At 39.1% G+C, this 15,966-nt stretch overlaps 2 protein-coding genes across 4 annotated transcripts in view; one reads left to right on the forward strand and one right to left on the reverse strand.

Moving 5' to 3' along the window:
* The window catches only part of Cask (calcium/calmodulin dependent serine protein kinase), a 338,698-nt gene that overhangs the window by 182,566 nt on the left and 140,166 nt on the right, over positions 1-15,966 (forward strand). The gene's annotated exons all lie outside the window — the stretch shown is intronic.
* On the reverse strand, positions 836-7,062 carry Gpr82 (G protein-coupled receptor 82). The gene is made up of 4 exons (XM_059249991.1): positions 6,868-7,062; positions 5,773-5,905; positions 3,228-3,292; positions 836-3,104 (listed from the first exon to the last, which is right to left on the reverse strand). The coding sequence occupies exon 4, from the start codon at positions 3,068-3,070 to the stop codon at positions 2,084-2,086; it is 987 nt and encodes a 328-aa protein (XP_059105974.1). The 5' UTR covers positions 3,071-3,104; positions 3,228-3,292; positions 5,773-5,905; positions 6,868-7,062; the 3' UTR covers positions 836-2,083.

A 15,966-nucleotide genomic window follows, 5' to 3' on the forward strand; every position in this document is an offset into this window, starting at 1 on the left:
AAAAATTCAGTCAGGTATTCAAATAGTTACACACACTGGGGAGGTAAGTCAGTTGGTGAAGTGCTTGCCACAGAAGCACAAGGACTTGAGTTCAGTGCCGAGCACCCAAGTAAAAAGATAGGCCTAGTGACACATACTTGTAATTCCAATGTTGGGGAGCACATCCCTGGCACTTGCTGACCAGCCAGCCTCATATAATCTGCAAGCCCCAGGGTTAAAGGTCGCCACACCCAAGCACACGCCCCAACACACACACACACACACACACACACACACACACACGCACGCACGCACGCACGCACACACGCACACACACACACACACAGAGAGAGAGAGAGAGAGAGAGAGAGAGAGAGAGAGAGAGAGAGAGAGAGAGAGAGAGAATAGATATACATTGTTAATACTTGATGCCAGAATGTGTTCCAACTTTGGATATTTTCATCTCTTAGTTAAGGAATGAAATAAAAACAACAAGGATTTACTGGGTGTGTTTCTGTATTGAGTTTTGATGAAAATTACACAATGTCTACTAATTTTTAGCACATAGCTCTTAGAAAATCTGTTCTACACTTCTATTTCAGGAACTAAACCTGCCTTGAAATTAAAGATTTGTAGTATCACATGAACTTAATGAAAACATCTTTTTGAACACTGACGTGATTACCATGTGGAAGAGATGAAAATGAGCCTTTAAGCAGTTTCTAACAAAGTGATAAATTGTGATTATTGGCTGATTTTACTCAACTCTTTTCTTTTGTTTATATGTGAGAAGAGAACGGAAGTAGAAAAAGAAGATAGATTATAGCTCCAAAGGAGCTTATGATAATTTGGGAAACACAGTTTTTATTTTTGCTTTTTAATCATAATATATATAATACAGAATATAATCACTATTTTTCTTACTGGCGAGATTACATGAAAGAAATTATCACTAAGAAATAATTACTTCTTAAATATATTTATATACTGGAGGAATTGAGATGACCTCTTAACTATGCATCTGGGTTTTTTCATCAGTAAGTACATTAACATGCTTTATGGTTGTGATGATTAAAATTCTACTCATGAAGCATATACACAGAGGACCTAGCATACAGCAAGTGCTGACTAGCTGCTTGCTCGCCATAGTAACAGTATCTGATTTAATAGTAATGATATGAGTCGGGCCATATTTTCTGTTCCATGATTAAAAAAATTAACATGTCCAGCTAAATAAGAGATTGAGCCCATACTGAACCAGAGAGTTTAAATCCAAAGGCTAGTCTTTTATGTAACGAGATTACACTTCTTTACCATTCATTCATTTAGTTTACAGAAATTAATTGAGCATAACTATATGGCAGGTACTGTCATTAATAATAACATCATTATTTATATTGGAAATACATGAAAATAGCATGAAGATGGACATATAATTATATATTATATTGCTTTTTATTTTGACAACTCATAATCCAAATGTTTAAGCATATTTGTAAGTGAAATCTATTTATTAAATATTAGAATCATTGAGTATGCCTTTCCCAGTAAAATGAGCCAGATAATACCAAATTTACTTTACAATGCATTATTCATGCAGTTTGATAGGATTTAAATGAAGATGTTTCTTACTGGTTGAATTTTTCCAGTACTTAACATTTCTAATTCTTTTTTTAGGTTAGCAACAGAATAAAATTTAACCATAGATGAGTCCATGTATTAGGTTAGAAAGCAGGCACACCTATAAGCCTTTTGCTTCTTTATCCTTCAAGTCATAAAATATTCTGTATTGGACAGAAGATCCACAATTGACTGAAAACAAAAAAAAAGTTTGATTTCATACACAGTGGAATTCTTGTGGTATACTTGACTTGCTTCTGAAAGTCTCTGTCATCTTGACTTTCAGTATAAGTAGAACTGTACGTCCAATTTTATGCCTATATTTATTTATAAAACCCAAAGAGGTTTGCTGGTGCCCATTGTCAACCAAGCTGTGACATTTTCATCATTTAATTTAATGTCACTAATAGAGTCACATGAATGCTTTTCTATTTTGTTGTGGTTTCCATTCAAAAGTCATCCATATGGTAGTATATGTGATGAATTAAGATTTTGTAAAGAGATTATATAGTGTCTTCTTGAATGTTTTATCTAATAAAAGAAATATAATGGGATCTGTACTACTTCTGGCTGACGCAAGGCAAGTGAGGATATTTTTTGCTTCTATTAAATAATTCAGCTGCTGACAGTCTCCTCTCTGGTGCAGAACATAAAAAATGGGTTTAAAAATACTATATGGAAGAAAGCAAACTACTAAGAGGATCTGGATGATCAAAAGATGCCTTTTCACAGATCTGTAGGTCAAATCTCTCTCTGTAATGGAGGTGCAGGTCCTTACTCTTCTCAGATGGCTGACAAAAGAATAGTATGATGTTACTACTACTAAAAATGAGAATCCAATAAATGTGGTTCCAATGAGACCCGCAATCTGAGAGATGCTGGCTCCCAGTTCCATCTGCCGATTGTAGCACTGTCTTTCTCCTTCTTCTGTAGCCTCTACAACTGAGTAGTATAGGATTACAGGAATAATTATGACCAGCACAACTCCCCATATGTAAGTGCACATTTTTCTGGCAAAGTTGGGCTGGCGAAATCTTTTTAGTAAGTGACCATAGAACATTCTCTCATAGCATGAGGTGGTGGCCTCTTGCATGGATTCCTTCTTCATTAAGGTAGCATAACGGCTTATGGCAATCCAGCTTAAAATTAAGAGGCTGACAAACATACTCACATGCATGGATAGGGTTCCCAAAAAATTGACCAGTCTGCATTGTACAGATTGATATTTCCAATAGAAACCCTTCAAGAAATAGATACCCATGAAAGGCATGGCAGTGCACACAAGTAAGTTTGCAGTCACAAGATTTGCCAGGTAGACATGCGTTGATGTTTTCTTACCTATTTTTGTTAAAAATACCCACTGAGCAAGTGAGTTTCCAAAGAGACCAACAACACACAAAAAGACATAAGTGATCGGTAAAGCTGTGGTAGAAATCGTGGATGGTTGAATGCATGTCGAGTTGTTACTCATTTATATCAGATTTCCTTGAATTTTGTCACAGGAGCTAGAACAGAATTGCATATACTTAATATTAATGTGGCATTTAAGTTAAGTCTATTTTTTTAAGCTTTTGGGTAAAGCAAGAAAATGCATTGGATGGAGCTGGAAAATCCAGATGGTGCCTTACCTTTTCTAGTTGTCACAGTGGTCCAGTGGAAATAAAAGCAACAGTATTTAAAGTGATGCCTTCGTCTACAAAACAAAATTTGATACAAATAGTTAAAAATGCCTGAGATTTATCATTCATGGCTTTGAAGAATTTATAGTCCTTAGATTATAAAGCTATGTGTAAATCATGATAGGTTTTGTCTAGAAATCAAAATTCACATACAAATTAATACATGCTGATCAGAGGGAAATGCTACAAATGTGACCACATTAGCAGACAGATAAAACCCATCTCTTTATATAACTTAAAAATTAATAAATAGCTTCTATTTGCAAGTTTTTATATTAAAGCTCTTATTTTTTAAAACTAATAAGTAAAAACTAGTTTTTAATTACAACATTGATTATATATAGTTTCCAAGTATATTTATGGCTAGATTAAAACACTTTTCTATAGTACTATTAGAAGGGTCTTTTTTCATAATCCAGAAGTAAAGCCAATTCCAAATTAATGAAACTCATATAAGGTCCTGAATTAAACAGAAGGAAAACATTAAGACCAAGGGTAAACTTCAGAACCCATGGGCATTATGAGATCACCAGTAATTTCTCATTCCAAGTAGTGCTAAATTCTCACACTTCAATAAATTAAATTATGTGTCAAAACTATACTTGGTATGCTTGGTGGCTAGAGTACCCTAATGTGTCCTCCTCTGTAATCTAATATCTGTGGATTTCAGGATTTGTTTGTTTATTTAGAGGATATAGTGTTTTCAACCCAGTGGAAATGTAGGTGTGGTTTTTACTTTTTAAAAACGTTTATTTTTATTTTATGTGCATGGGTGTTTTATGTGCATGTATGTCCATGCACCATGTGCATGCAGTGCCTGAAGAGGCCCGAAAAGAGTGTTGACTTTCCTGGGACTGGAGTTACAGATGGATATGGTTGTGAGCCACCGTGTGGCTACTGAGATTCATTCGAACTTGGCTCCTCTGGAAGAGCATCCAGTGCTCTTAACCACTAAGTCATCTCTCCAGCCCTGGTTTTCACTTTTTCGTTTTGTTTTGTTTTGTTTTCAAGACAGGATTCTCTGTGTAGGCCTGGCTGTCCCAGAACTCCCTCTGTAGACCAGGCTGGCCTTGAACTCATAGAGACCTGCCTGCCTCTGCCTCCCGAGTGCTAGGATTAAAGTGTGTGCCACCACCACAGCCTTGCTGGTTTTTTATATTTTATTTTTAAATCTTTTTTGCTGCAGAGGTATATGTGAGAAACTGAGGGATCACATACAAACTCACTTATTTTTCTCCTTATTTATTTTTTTTTCAGGTGAGAATAACAGAAAAGTTACTAGGTTCTGGTCAAATAAGAATTTCTATCTTCCAAAGTTGCAATTATCAAAGCAATTTTGTTTCTTTTAAGGAATGTGATTTCTCTTTTGAACACACCATTTCTCTGTGTTCTTCACCATTAACTCTTTTATGATGTACAGCAGAGTTTTTCTTACTCACCTTCTCTCTTGATGATAAACATAAAAAGATTTTCCCATTTTCTGACCTCTGCCTTTTGGGATTATTTTATTCTCTGCCCCTCTTCAGAATCATGGTCTTATTATTTTCTGTATCCTGGATTGCTTTAAAATCATACATCAGATTTTATAAAAATGAGGATTATTTCCTAATACATTATCATTTTTGGAAGACTTAAAGACTGTGCAGTTTGTCTGCATTCAGATAACTGAGACCCTTAACTAAATCTACTACTGTCTTCACCATTTTATTTATTTACAGTTTTTATGTAGAAATTGTACCATATGTTTCAGAGTGCCTTTATAGCTGTTGAACTGCAATGGACTGCTGTTATAGATAGTCTTAAATACGCAACCCTAATCTGTAATGTTGCTGATTTCAAAATCAGTTAGATAGAGATGGAAGTAAACCAGTTCATTTATTAAGAAAAACCCTTCTGTTCGAAGGAGAACTTGATTGTACGGGATGAAGCTTCTGTTACAGAGAGCAGTAGCTTCTGCCTCAGAGACAACGCACTGCGTGCTAAAAGCAGCAGTAGTGCCGGCACCTCCATGAGTCTCCATAACAAGTATTCCCTAATGGAAGGAGGACAAGAGAAGATGGAGAAGGATCACATAATGCTGTTGAGTCTAAAGAAACAAAATGACAACTAGCTCTCCCTCGTCAGCTTCCCAAATTTGTGTCCCCTTCAATAATAGCCTTGGATTCTAAAGCTACTAGAAAAACAGTTTCTAAAATTTGTAAACTACCATTAAACTTAAGAAGTCAAATAAAAGTGAGCTCTTCCAGAATTGCTTCCAAGAAAATGTCTCCAAGTGTGCATTCCCCTCAGTGGAATGTCTGTGTACACACTGGGTCTCTGCTAATTTGACAAGAAAACTTCTATAACTCCAGCAGCTACTCATGGCTAGCTAAACACTTATGATGCTGACTACCTTACTTAATTAATGATAAGATTTCACAATTGAAGCAGTTTAATCCTTTCAGACATTTGCAGTTAACCTTTAAGCTAAAACTGAACAAAGAATCACCCTTACCTGTATGAGGAGCTTATGCTGACTAAGGTTATAAACTGTTCAGGTAGTGGTGTAAATTTCAGACTGACAATTCTCTGATCTTCACTCTTCCAGGATCCTTAACCAGTTTGAATAGAGTCTTGTATGACACCAACTACATGGGGAGAAAAGGGAAATTAGGTATTGAAGAAATTCCATAGTTATGGTAAATGTAGCAACTACCTCCTCAAAAAAAAAAAAACACACAAAAACAAAACAACCCTCGTTTCTCTATTTCTTTAGTGGGAGGAAGTTAGTGGGCAATCTACCTATGAACATATTTAGTATACTTCCTTATGATTATTTTCTCAAGTAGCTGGCTTTACTATTGTGATTGGCTGAAGTTACATTGAAAGGTTTAATTCCACATAGATAATTATTTTTCTGTGAGCATGACAGAAGGAACTACTCTCCAGTAACTCAAGAAAATACTGATATAAATTTGCCTCTCAGCTTAACTATAAAGCTCATCTTCTCTGCAATCCATCTTTTCCAAGAGTGGGGAAACAAAACTTCAAGTTTTCTTATTTCTACTAGCTTGCTTAAATTAAGTATCACTATGCTGAATTAAAACTTCGTGGTCATCAGTGGTCTTGGGGCTGTTTGGGGGTTGAAAAAGCTGGTATCCAGAAATGCTCACTGTGTCCACAGACTATATCCAGGGACTGTAACCCAGTTTGGTTACAGTCTCTCTCTCTCTCTCTCTCTCTCTCTCTCTCTCTCTCTCTCTCTCTCTCTCTCTCTCTCTCTCTCTCTCTGCTTCAAATTGGCATGTGCTACCTCCATTTTGAGTTGAAGTAGTGAGTACATCAGATAGAGCATTTTATGGTGTATTTGGGGATCCTTGGAAGTAGCAAATATGTTTCAGAACAAGTTAATAGTTACAACAAATTGTGACACTAATCTTACATGTAAGATTGTTTAGTCAGTCTGTGAATTAACTACTGAGTGAAGGGTAAATGCACATAGCAAGAGCTGTATACAAGCACTATGTACATTTAGTACTGTACCACCGAGCTACCTACATCCCCAGCCCAGTTTTGCCAATTCTTGTTTCCAAACCGAAGTCCTGCTTACCACTCATCCAGTGTGTAGAAGATGAGAAATCGAGTTTATTCAACAATTGAGCCTGAGAAGCTGGAGAGGGCTATTATTGACAATGCTCTGTCTTAAAGAACTGGGTTCCAAGAAAGGGCTTTTATAAAGGGAGGGAAAGTCTGGTTTAAGCAGTGGTACAATGGGCAGGAAGCTCTGTGCCCATTTCTCTTCCCCTTGTGGCAAGAACATAGTAATCAATCTTGATCTCCTGGGGCTAGTTACAAGCATAAGTTTTCTACAAGTTAATCTTCACAGAAATTTGTACGCTTTGTGTTGATTGATGCAGAGAATTAAAAGAACAAGGAGGGCTGCACATTCTGATGTTATCTGAAAGTCACCAGAAGCTCGGGTTCTAGAAATCTAAAAGTTGTTTGGCAGTTTCCATCTTCATCATTTTGCTAGGCTTTTCTTCAGCACCTAGAGTAGCAAAAGGCAGCAAGGGAAGTGGGGGATGGGCACGTCACTTTCTCTCCATCGGCCCACTGCAATGCCAGCCTCTTCCTATCTGTAGAAAAAACCCTTGCTCTTTTGCAGTACTGGGGATAGAACTCAGGGACTTCTTGCATATCCTGCAAGCCCTTTCCTATATCTGAATTCCCCAAAATGGACAACTCCTTAAAAAGTGACCATTGTTACGTTCTTGACTGTTTTAGGTTTTAAAGTTCTGTATTTTCCTTAAACAGTGCAGTTCACTCAGATATTTATTGGAGTTTCTACCACGTTTCTAGTGGTATGTGGAGATCATGGAAGAAACAGTAAATCAAAATGGTTAAAAAAAAAAAACCTCGTGGAAATAACTGAAGGAGAGAACAGAGAATGTATGATGAATAGTGGTGGAAAGCGAGGCTGAAAGAAATAACAGGGGTACCTGAAATGACACTACTAGTAAGATCATGTAAAATCTTTTTCTAAGAAAGTAGAAAATATTTCTTTCCAATAGTAGAAAAAAATTAACGTCAGGTGATAATACACTAACAAAAATATTACTTGTCAGGGAGACATTTCAAGAATATTAAACCAATCTACAAATTCTCTAAGAAATAAAAAGTGCCCCTTTGTTACAAGGAGTTTTCTTTGGTTCTTTGTGTTCCCTCTTCAAAGTTCTGCTTTCTTTGTCCACATGTAAATGTTCTTATCTGATTACTTCTTATATCATCTGCTCAAACAAAATATTCTGCTCTGATCCTTATGATACGCATCCTGGAAGTGTTATCATCCCTCAGTTCAAGTCCTGCCTTGTACTAAATTTTCTTGCTACAGAAAGAAAGTCCTTCCTTTAGCTAAATTTTCTTGCTGCATGTATGTAGAGACCCAAATTACTCGGTCAGAGAATCTGAGCTTGCTTTCTCCAGCAGGGCTGCTTAATGAGATGATTTGGTCACAGGTATGTTTACCAGGTATTTGGAAGGGTCTACACTTGGCTGAACAGTGTGCTTTGATCTTGCACGCTGTCTTTTTAATAAACCTTTGAGGCCGTTGAATATTGACTCAGATCCTCCCGAAGCTATCTTGTGTGTCTTTCTCCTCTTCACTATCTTTCTATCTAATATTTTCTTATCCCTCTCTCCTTATAGGAACCCTTGAAAAAGTGGGAGCTGACCTCCCACACATGTATCAGGTGCAGTTTTTAAATCTGGCTTCAGAATTCTTTTGGAGTACTTCAGTGAGAGTAGTCCAAAAGGCAGGCATGTGCTCATTCAGTTTTGCAACTGACTCTGTGAACTTGGGGAAGGGGAGGGGGCTTAAGGTCACATGTACCTGTGTCCCTCAAAGCCAAAAGCCAGAGGACATGAGATAGCTTAGTCATACCTGAACTTACGTGTTTCAAATGGGAAGTTATTTTTGACTCTCCATGCTTATATCTAATCTGGCTGTAACTGGCCTTTTAAATGGTCCATCTGACCAATCAGAAGCTCGGGGCATTGAGAAGGAAGCTGGTATATAAGATAAGAACACGTCTTATTTTGTGCACATTAGAATAGTACATATTAAAGATCATGATTTCCCTCGAAGGGGGGCCATGGTAAGCCTTGTTCAGTTCAATGCTTACCCAAGCCATTTAGAAGTGAAGTGCAGTTCTGTTACTCAAAGCTGTGGTTTGTTCAAGCTCACTGAACCTCCTGTTCTCTTCAGGATGTGGTGTCTAGCCACAGCCCTGTTTCCAGTTCTACTGCTCTCAGGCCCTCACATCTACTACAAGAAACTGTAATCATGGAAGACCCATCTGTAACTAGAGTTTTAGAATGCAAGCACCTTCTCCAGGACCCCTAACAGGCTGGGCTAGGCCACCCATCCTAATAGGCCAATTCAAGAAACAAATGAGAAATTGTGAAGAGCAGAGACAGGAGAGTTAATCACATGCACACATCAAAAAGAGGAACAGATAAAAGTGTCTAGTGACCCCAAGCCCCTCTGCAGAGTACTGATATCAGCTTTAGGTTTTAAATAGAAGACAAATGGAGGCAAGAAGTCAAGAGCTATGCATAATTAAAAGCCTTGGTCAAAGAGTAGCCAATACTTGGTATGAATCACCTTGTGATCAACTGATCGTTGACTCAGTTGTGGTTCAGCAAGGTGGTCTGTAGATGTTCTTATTGTTGGAGGGGACATGGTGGATCTCAGGAGATAATCGCTCATGCTATAATCCTAGATGTTCTTATTGTTGGAGGGGACATGGTGGATCTCAAGAGATGATCGCTCATGCTATAATCCTAGATGTTCTTATTGTTGGAGGGGACACGGTGGATCTCAGGAGATGATTGCTCATGCTATAATCCTAGATGTTCTTATTGTTGGAGGGGACATGGTGGATCTCAGGAGATGATCGCTCATGTTATAATCCTAGATGTTCTTATTGTTGGAGGGGACACGGTGGATCTCAGGAGATGATTGCTCATGCTATAATCCTCATTGTAGATAACTGTCCTAATCTAGGGGATGGAATCCAAAGGACTACTGGGTTAGGATAATGACTGGAGACCTTGAGGCACCTTCTAGGTGTCTGAAGCAGGACGTGGTAAAAGCGATAATACCAAGAGGCCTCCTTAGTCTTGTCTTTGTGTCCTCAGCCTTGAAGGGCGATGGAATCAGTTAGTTATCACTGCTTTTTTTGATATGCAGTCCTTGGGTGATTAAAACATAACAAGTGATGCAAGGTAAAAGGCAGAGATGCCAGGCTTAAATTGTGCTTTTAGTTACAAGGGACACAAATGAAAAGGCAGTGATTTTTAGGAAGGTCGGGGTTTCTTTGTTCTTTTTCCCCTCTTTTTCCATGTGTACGAGTGTAGGCAGCTGTATGTATGTGTGAAAGCCGAAGGGCAGTCGCAGATTCTAGCCTCAGAAACACCGTGCACCTCCATTTAGGACAAGATCGGTCACTGGCATGAAGCTCACCAGTGAGGGTGGACTGGGCAGCCAAGCCACAAGGATCCACCTCTCTTTGCCTTCCCTGCACTGGGATTAAAGCACTCTACCATACCCGGGTTTTTGAATGGGTTCTGGGATCAAACTCATGTCCTCACATTTGCATCAAGCATTTAACCACCTGAGCCTTCTCCCCAGCCTTCTAGCAAAAGCAATTTCGAAGTGTCTGTTAAACATTGTTTATTAGGGGGGGAAAGGTGCTCTTCTTGCTTTTAGTAGCTGATCTCTTACCAAGCAGCATGAGTATTTGTCTGAATAACTACTAAAAAAAAAAGTAGACAATTCTATCCAAAATTTGGATATTCAAATATCACTGATTCCCTTAGTTTCAGTCCCAGCACCAAAAACAACAGCCAAGTTATCAAGCTTGTAAAGTGTCTAATGACAAAACCCAATGGATCTGGTCATCCAGGTTCTACCCTCCAGCTTTGGCTTTTGTCTTTTCATATAGACCCAAGTCAACAGCTAAACATTACCTTTCAAGAATGCACAGCACAGACACATTATAGCAACCTCCTTAGCAGTCGTCACAGAATTGGGACCACCTCAGAGGGGGCGGCTGGAATGCAAACAAGAAATGAGTAGGTTTGGGGGAGGGGGACATCTTAGTAATGGATTAAAGAGAGTAAGAATGTCTTAAGGAATGAGTGTAACTTTTGGCATCTTTGAGCCAAATCTGACTCCTGGCATATTTCAGAAGCAATCATTCTTTTGAGTTCTTTGAAAGCCAAAGGTAAAGATGAGAATGGGCCAGCAGTTCTTCTGTTCCTGCCATGCCTGTGCTATCTTTGCAGCATTCAAAGACACTTCCTTTCTTTTCTTAAAACCAGAAAGTTCTGAAAATGAAGGTAATGTGACCTATCGCATTGCCACATATATACACATGTACACATCACGCTATGGAACAGCAACTGGGAATGCAGAGAGATTAAGGTAATCAGCCCAGAGTTCTCCAAGAACAGGGTTTCCTGGCCATTTTATTACTAGCTACTTCTTTTGAATTTCTAGAAAAAAATGTCTTAAGATGAAGGCTGTGTTCCATGTCATTTTCTGTCTTTATTCAAGGGGGGGGATATCAAGGGAAGATGAGGGAGAACTGGGCATGAGGTCTTCCTTCCTGTATCCGTTAGTGTCTATATTTAGTTTCTCATATTGAGAGCCCCCAAATATTGAAGTAATGCATTTTACATAAATTGCTCTTAGAAAAAATGTTAATAGCCAGGCATGGTGGCACAGGTCTTTAATCCCAGTGCCCAGGAGGCAGAAACAGGTGGATCTCTGTGAGCTTGAGGCCATCTGGCTTTACATAGAGAGTTCCAAGTCAACCAATGCTATATAATGAGATACTGTCTCAGCAAGGAGAGGGGGAGGGGAAAAAGAGAATTTGACAATAAATAACAGTCCCTTAGCTACATTTTTATAATTATACACATACATACATACATACATACATACATACATACATAGAAGTTTTAGGATATCTTTGAGATAAATAATATTATTTCTTCTACTTTCTAGATGGTAGATGTAGGTCCATAGAGGACAAACATATTATCTATGATAACACATCTAGCATAAGTCCTTGATTTGACCTCAAATATTAAATGCTCACATCAAATAGGATAGCACTCACAGAATCTAGGTTATTTATTTAAAAAGACATTTCATACAATGTATTTTTATCATATTCTTTCCCCTCCCCTAAATCCTTTCTATCTCCCTACCCACACAATTTTGTGTTCTCCCTCTCCCTTTCTGTATCTCTGTCTCTCTTGCTCTCAAAAAATTAAAACCAAAAAACTCTGTGTGTGTGTGTGTGTGTGTGTGTGAGAGAGAGAGAGAGAGAGAGAGAGAGAGAGAGAGAGAGAGAGAGAGAGAGAAATAACAAAACACAAAACGTGGTGTTTGGGGGTTATTGCTTTTGACAAGGTGACCAACCAGGTATCTCCTTTGACCAAAACCAGATCTTACTTATGTACCCATTACCGCCTTTCCGTGTAATCGGAGGGTCACGCTTTGAGGTTCTGAATTTAATGTTCCCCTTTCCCAGTGGATTTTAGCAAGCATTGATGATTCCTGCTAAAGTAGGGGTCTCTTCCATTGGCACTTGCATCTTGGTACTCTTTTGATGTGTGCAAATAGGTTAGGGTTGAAGTAGTCATTTCAAATCATCATTTCAAACAAGTCTTGTTTTCTAAATTTTTCAAAAAGCACTATTCGAGGCACTCTTTCTAATATTTTCATGTTGCTTTTTCTTTCAGGGAAAAACAACCTGAAATGTAATGCTTTAATAAAACTAAATCATTGATGTTTGGAAATAATAAATTTACCTGAATTCTACATCTCCAGAAATAAATACCTAGTAGAAAACAATTGGAGAGAAAACCCTGCATTAAATTTTAACACAGAGCAGTTCTGTAAGCGCCTCGCTTCTTTAGAGCTTGGGCCGCCAGAGGGCAGTGTATCACCAGACTCAAAGCCTTTGCTCACACAAAGCTGAAGCTGCCTGCATTGCGGCCATTTCCAGCTGGAAATGAAGCAAATAGAAGAATGTGTGCTTTGTCCTTTTAAGCCCTAATCAATCTATAAAAACCACTTTAAATATGATAAAACTAAAATAATTTAAAGACAATAATTTCTGTCTGTGAATAGGATAGATGATTTAAGGATTCTTTGGTTTGCTTTTGCTTTGTCTTGTTCAGATGACTATCATAAGAGTCGCCTCTGTGAACCGTTCATGACTGTAATAATCCTGGAGGTTAAAGTCTGACAAGCTGGTGTGGTGGCCCAAGCACCCAGAAGGCAGAGGCAGGTAGATCTCTGTGAGGTCAAGCTGTCCTCCAGGACAGCCAGAGCTACAAATGAGATCCTGCCCCCCCCCAATAAAAAAAGAAAAAGAAAAAGAAAGTCTAACATTTTAGCATGGGACAGTTTTGTGGCCATCATCTAGTATTTAACATTTAAAATAAAATTATGATAGCTGATGGATATAGTTTGAAAAATCAGAGAATACTAAAAGGTTTATAATGAAAATAATTAACAAATGTATTCTGCAGTAGATTTTACCTTCTGGAGAAAGTATTAGAAGAAATACCCTTTACCTCCAACTGTCCTCACTTCCTCCTATCAACTCTCCTGATCCTCCTGAAGATGCCTCACAACTCATCTCTACATCAGGGGACACATCCTTTGGTTTATCCTTGAGAAGATGTGGTTTGTCACAAAATCTTCAGTCATTCTGCCACTTCCCTCCTGCCTAGGGCTCTCACATAACTACACCATTCCCTCCTCCCACCTCAAAAGAGCTGCCGAGGAAAATCATTCTTACAGAAATGACTTCTATCCAGTATCGCCTTTTTAGAAATTGGTCTTGACACATTCTTTTCATTTTAATCCACCACGTTTCTTTGAATATGTTTTCAAATTTGATGTTCTGACTAGGCTTTTCTGTTTTTTCCTCCAAGTACACTAAGTGGCTCTTTTCTTAGGGATTAATATGGTGAGTGCACTTTCGAGTCCACTCTTTCCTCGGCAGCATTCCTGAGGAAAGAATTGTGCTTCGCAAAGGACTTCCCATGGCCCAGGCACATCTCAGAGCTGTCACACGGCTTTGGTTCCTCCTCAGATTAAAAGCTACATTAAATGTGCCGTGAATCTGCCATTTTCTTTGTATATTTTTATCCACTATGAAAGCCTTTCCCTTTCTTTTGCTTCCAGAACATTAGTCTAGCTTTGCAGTAGAACTAGAAGGAAAGCCTACTCCTGCTAGCTCCTAGCAGTTTGTTCGATCCTGAGAGTAGATAAACTGATGGAGAGATGTTCATTCCAGAAGGGTAGAGGGTCTGTTCTCCCACCCCACTACGCTGTCCTTGTCACTCAGGGTTTCACTGCTTTGAGCGTCAGAAATCTCCAGTCATTGGACCAGGAGACTCACAGATGCTTACTTAGTACTCTTTTCTCCATAATTGCCGCCGATACTCGGAACCTTGTCATCTCTACCCACAAGAGCTGACCCCATGTGTCCTGTGTTTTTCAAGCCTTACTGGCCACAAAGGGGAACTGAATATGAGCGTGCATGCAAACTTATCAGTTCCCTTTGCAGCCAGCTGAATGTGTTTGTTTCAAAGATATAGAGGAAACGGGGTTTTTCTTCTGAGTACAGACTGAATTTCCCCATACATATGAGCATTTCTGCTTCTGACAGATGGAGAGGGGGTGCAGGAAAGAAGAGGGCATGCAGTTATGAGAAAAGAGTCTGAAAAGAGAAAGTAGAGACAGAGACAAAACTGAACGGAAGAAGAGAAAGGTGCTGCTGTGTCGAGGGAGGGAAAAGAGCAGAAGAGAGGGACCTGACTGCTAAGACAGTCTCCGTCCGTCCGTCCGTTGCACACCGCAAGGGGCAGGAAGGAAACAGAGGAACCGCGGCTAAAGGGCCGTCTGTAACATCTGCCGGCAGTGTTAGTCAAAGGCATAAAGAGCCTTTGGTCTAGAAATTGATGGTTGGGCAATATTTGAAGAGGACACAGCCTGGCCATGGTGGTGTATGCTTGTAATCCCTGAACTTGAGAGACCCCGTCCGTAGAGTAGTGTGTTGGAGGCCAGCCTGGGCTACATAGAGAGTCCCTGCCTCCAAAAGAATAAAAACAAGTAACACAGAAGGAGGATTAAGATTGCTGCTCTCACTTGACTTCCTCCCACTAGGGCAGATTTTTAGGGAAGGTGCCTTGTCACCATTTTCCATTGCAATGTGATGACTAGTTCAGCCGCCCAGATTGTACAGAAAAGCTGAGACTCAGATATATACTAATGTGTCTTCTGGCACCTTTCCAGGTGCCCTCACCTTCCTTGTCTGCTTGCAGAGTTTCAGAGTATGGTCTGACTAGTGTAAAAAAGACTAGATCTGCATTCCTGTCCCAGTCACCGCTGTTAGGAATGCAAGCTAGGATTCAGGCCCCTCGTGAGTTTCTTCCAGAGTTGGCCCAGAGCAGCTTTCATTGTCTGCCTCCCTAGATCTCATGATTACTCTCAGCCTCTGACCATTGCTCTCTGTGTATTTCTGCCTTTCCCCTGGGATTTGGCTGTTTGGATAACATACCAAATATTCTCTGCTTGCTGGGTACATTTATTAACTCATTCAGCCCTCTTAACTCTGAATGAGGTTCACATTACTCATGGTTTTGTTTTTGTTTTGTTTTTCTGGAGGAGGAAGAGCTTGTCCAAGGCAATTGGTGAATGGTGGAGCAAACACTTGAACTCAGCAGTCTTCAGGCCTGTCCATTATTTACTGAAATGTTATTAAGCTCTAAGTTGGATTCCTCCTGTCCAGGATTCTCCTCAGGGTCATATCGATGAGGTCATAGATTGTACTCCATATCATTGGCCAACATTAACCCCCTGGACTGTTTGAATAGGCAGCCCTGACTTTTCCCCAGCACATCTTCCTCTAAATTTTCTTTTTATTCCCTAGCCAACCACTAATTCTTTTCTTTAATTAACATGTGACATGTTAATATACTTAATCAGAACATCTGATTTGAGACAGTGTGCTTCTTAAGCATGTTTTTATATATTTATACACAAGTGTTTGGGTTTTATAGTTTTAACACTAAGAAAACATTTCTATTTTTATACCCTCAAGGGTCGCCTCATTTGATA

This window comes from Peromyscus eremicus, chromosome X (assembly GCF_949786415.1).
Source record: "Peromyscus eremicus chromosome X, PerEre_H2_v1, whole genome shotgun sequence".
In the NCBI taxonomy this organism is placed as follows: domain Eukaryota; kingdom Metazoa; phylum Chordata; class Mammalia; order Rodentia; family Cricetidae; genus Peromyscus; species Peromyscus eremicus.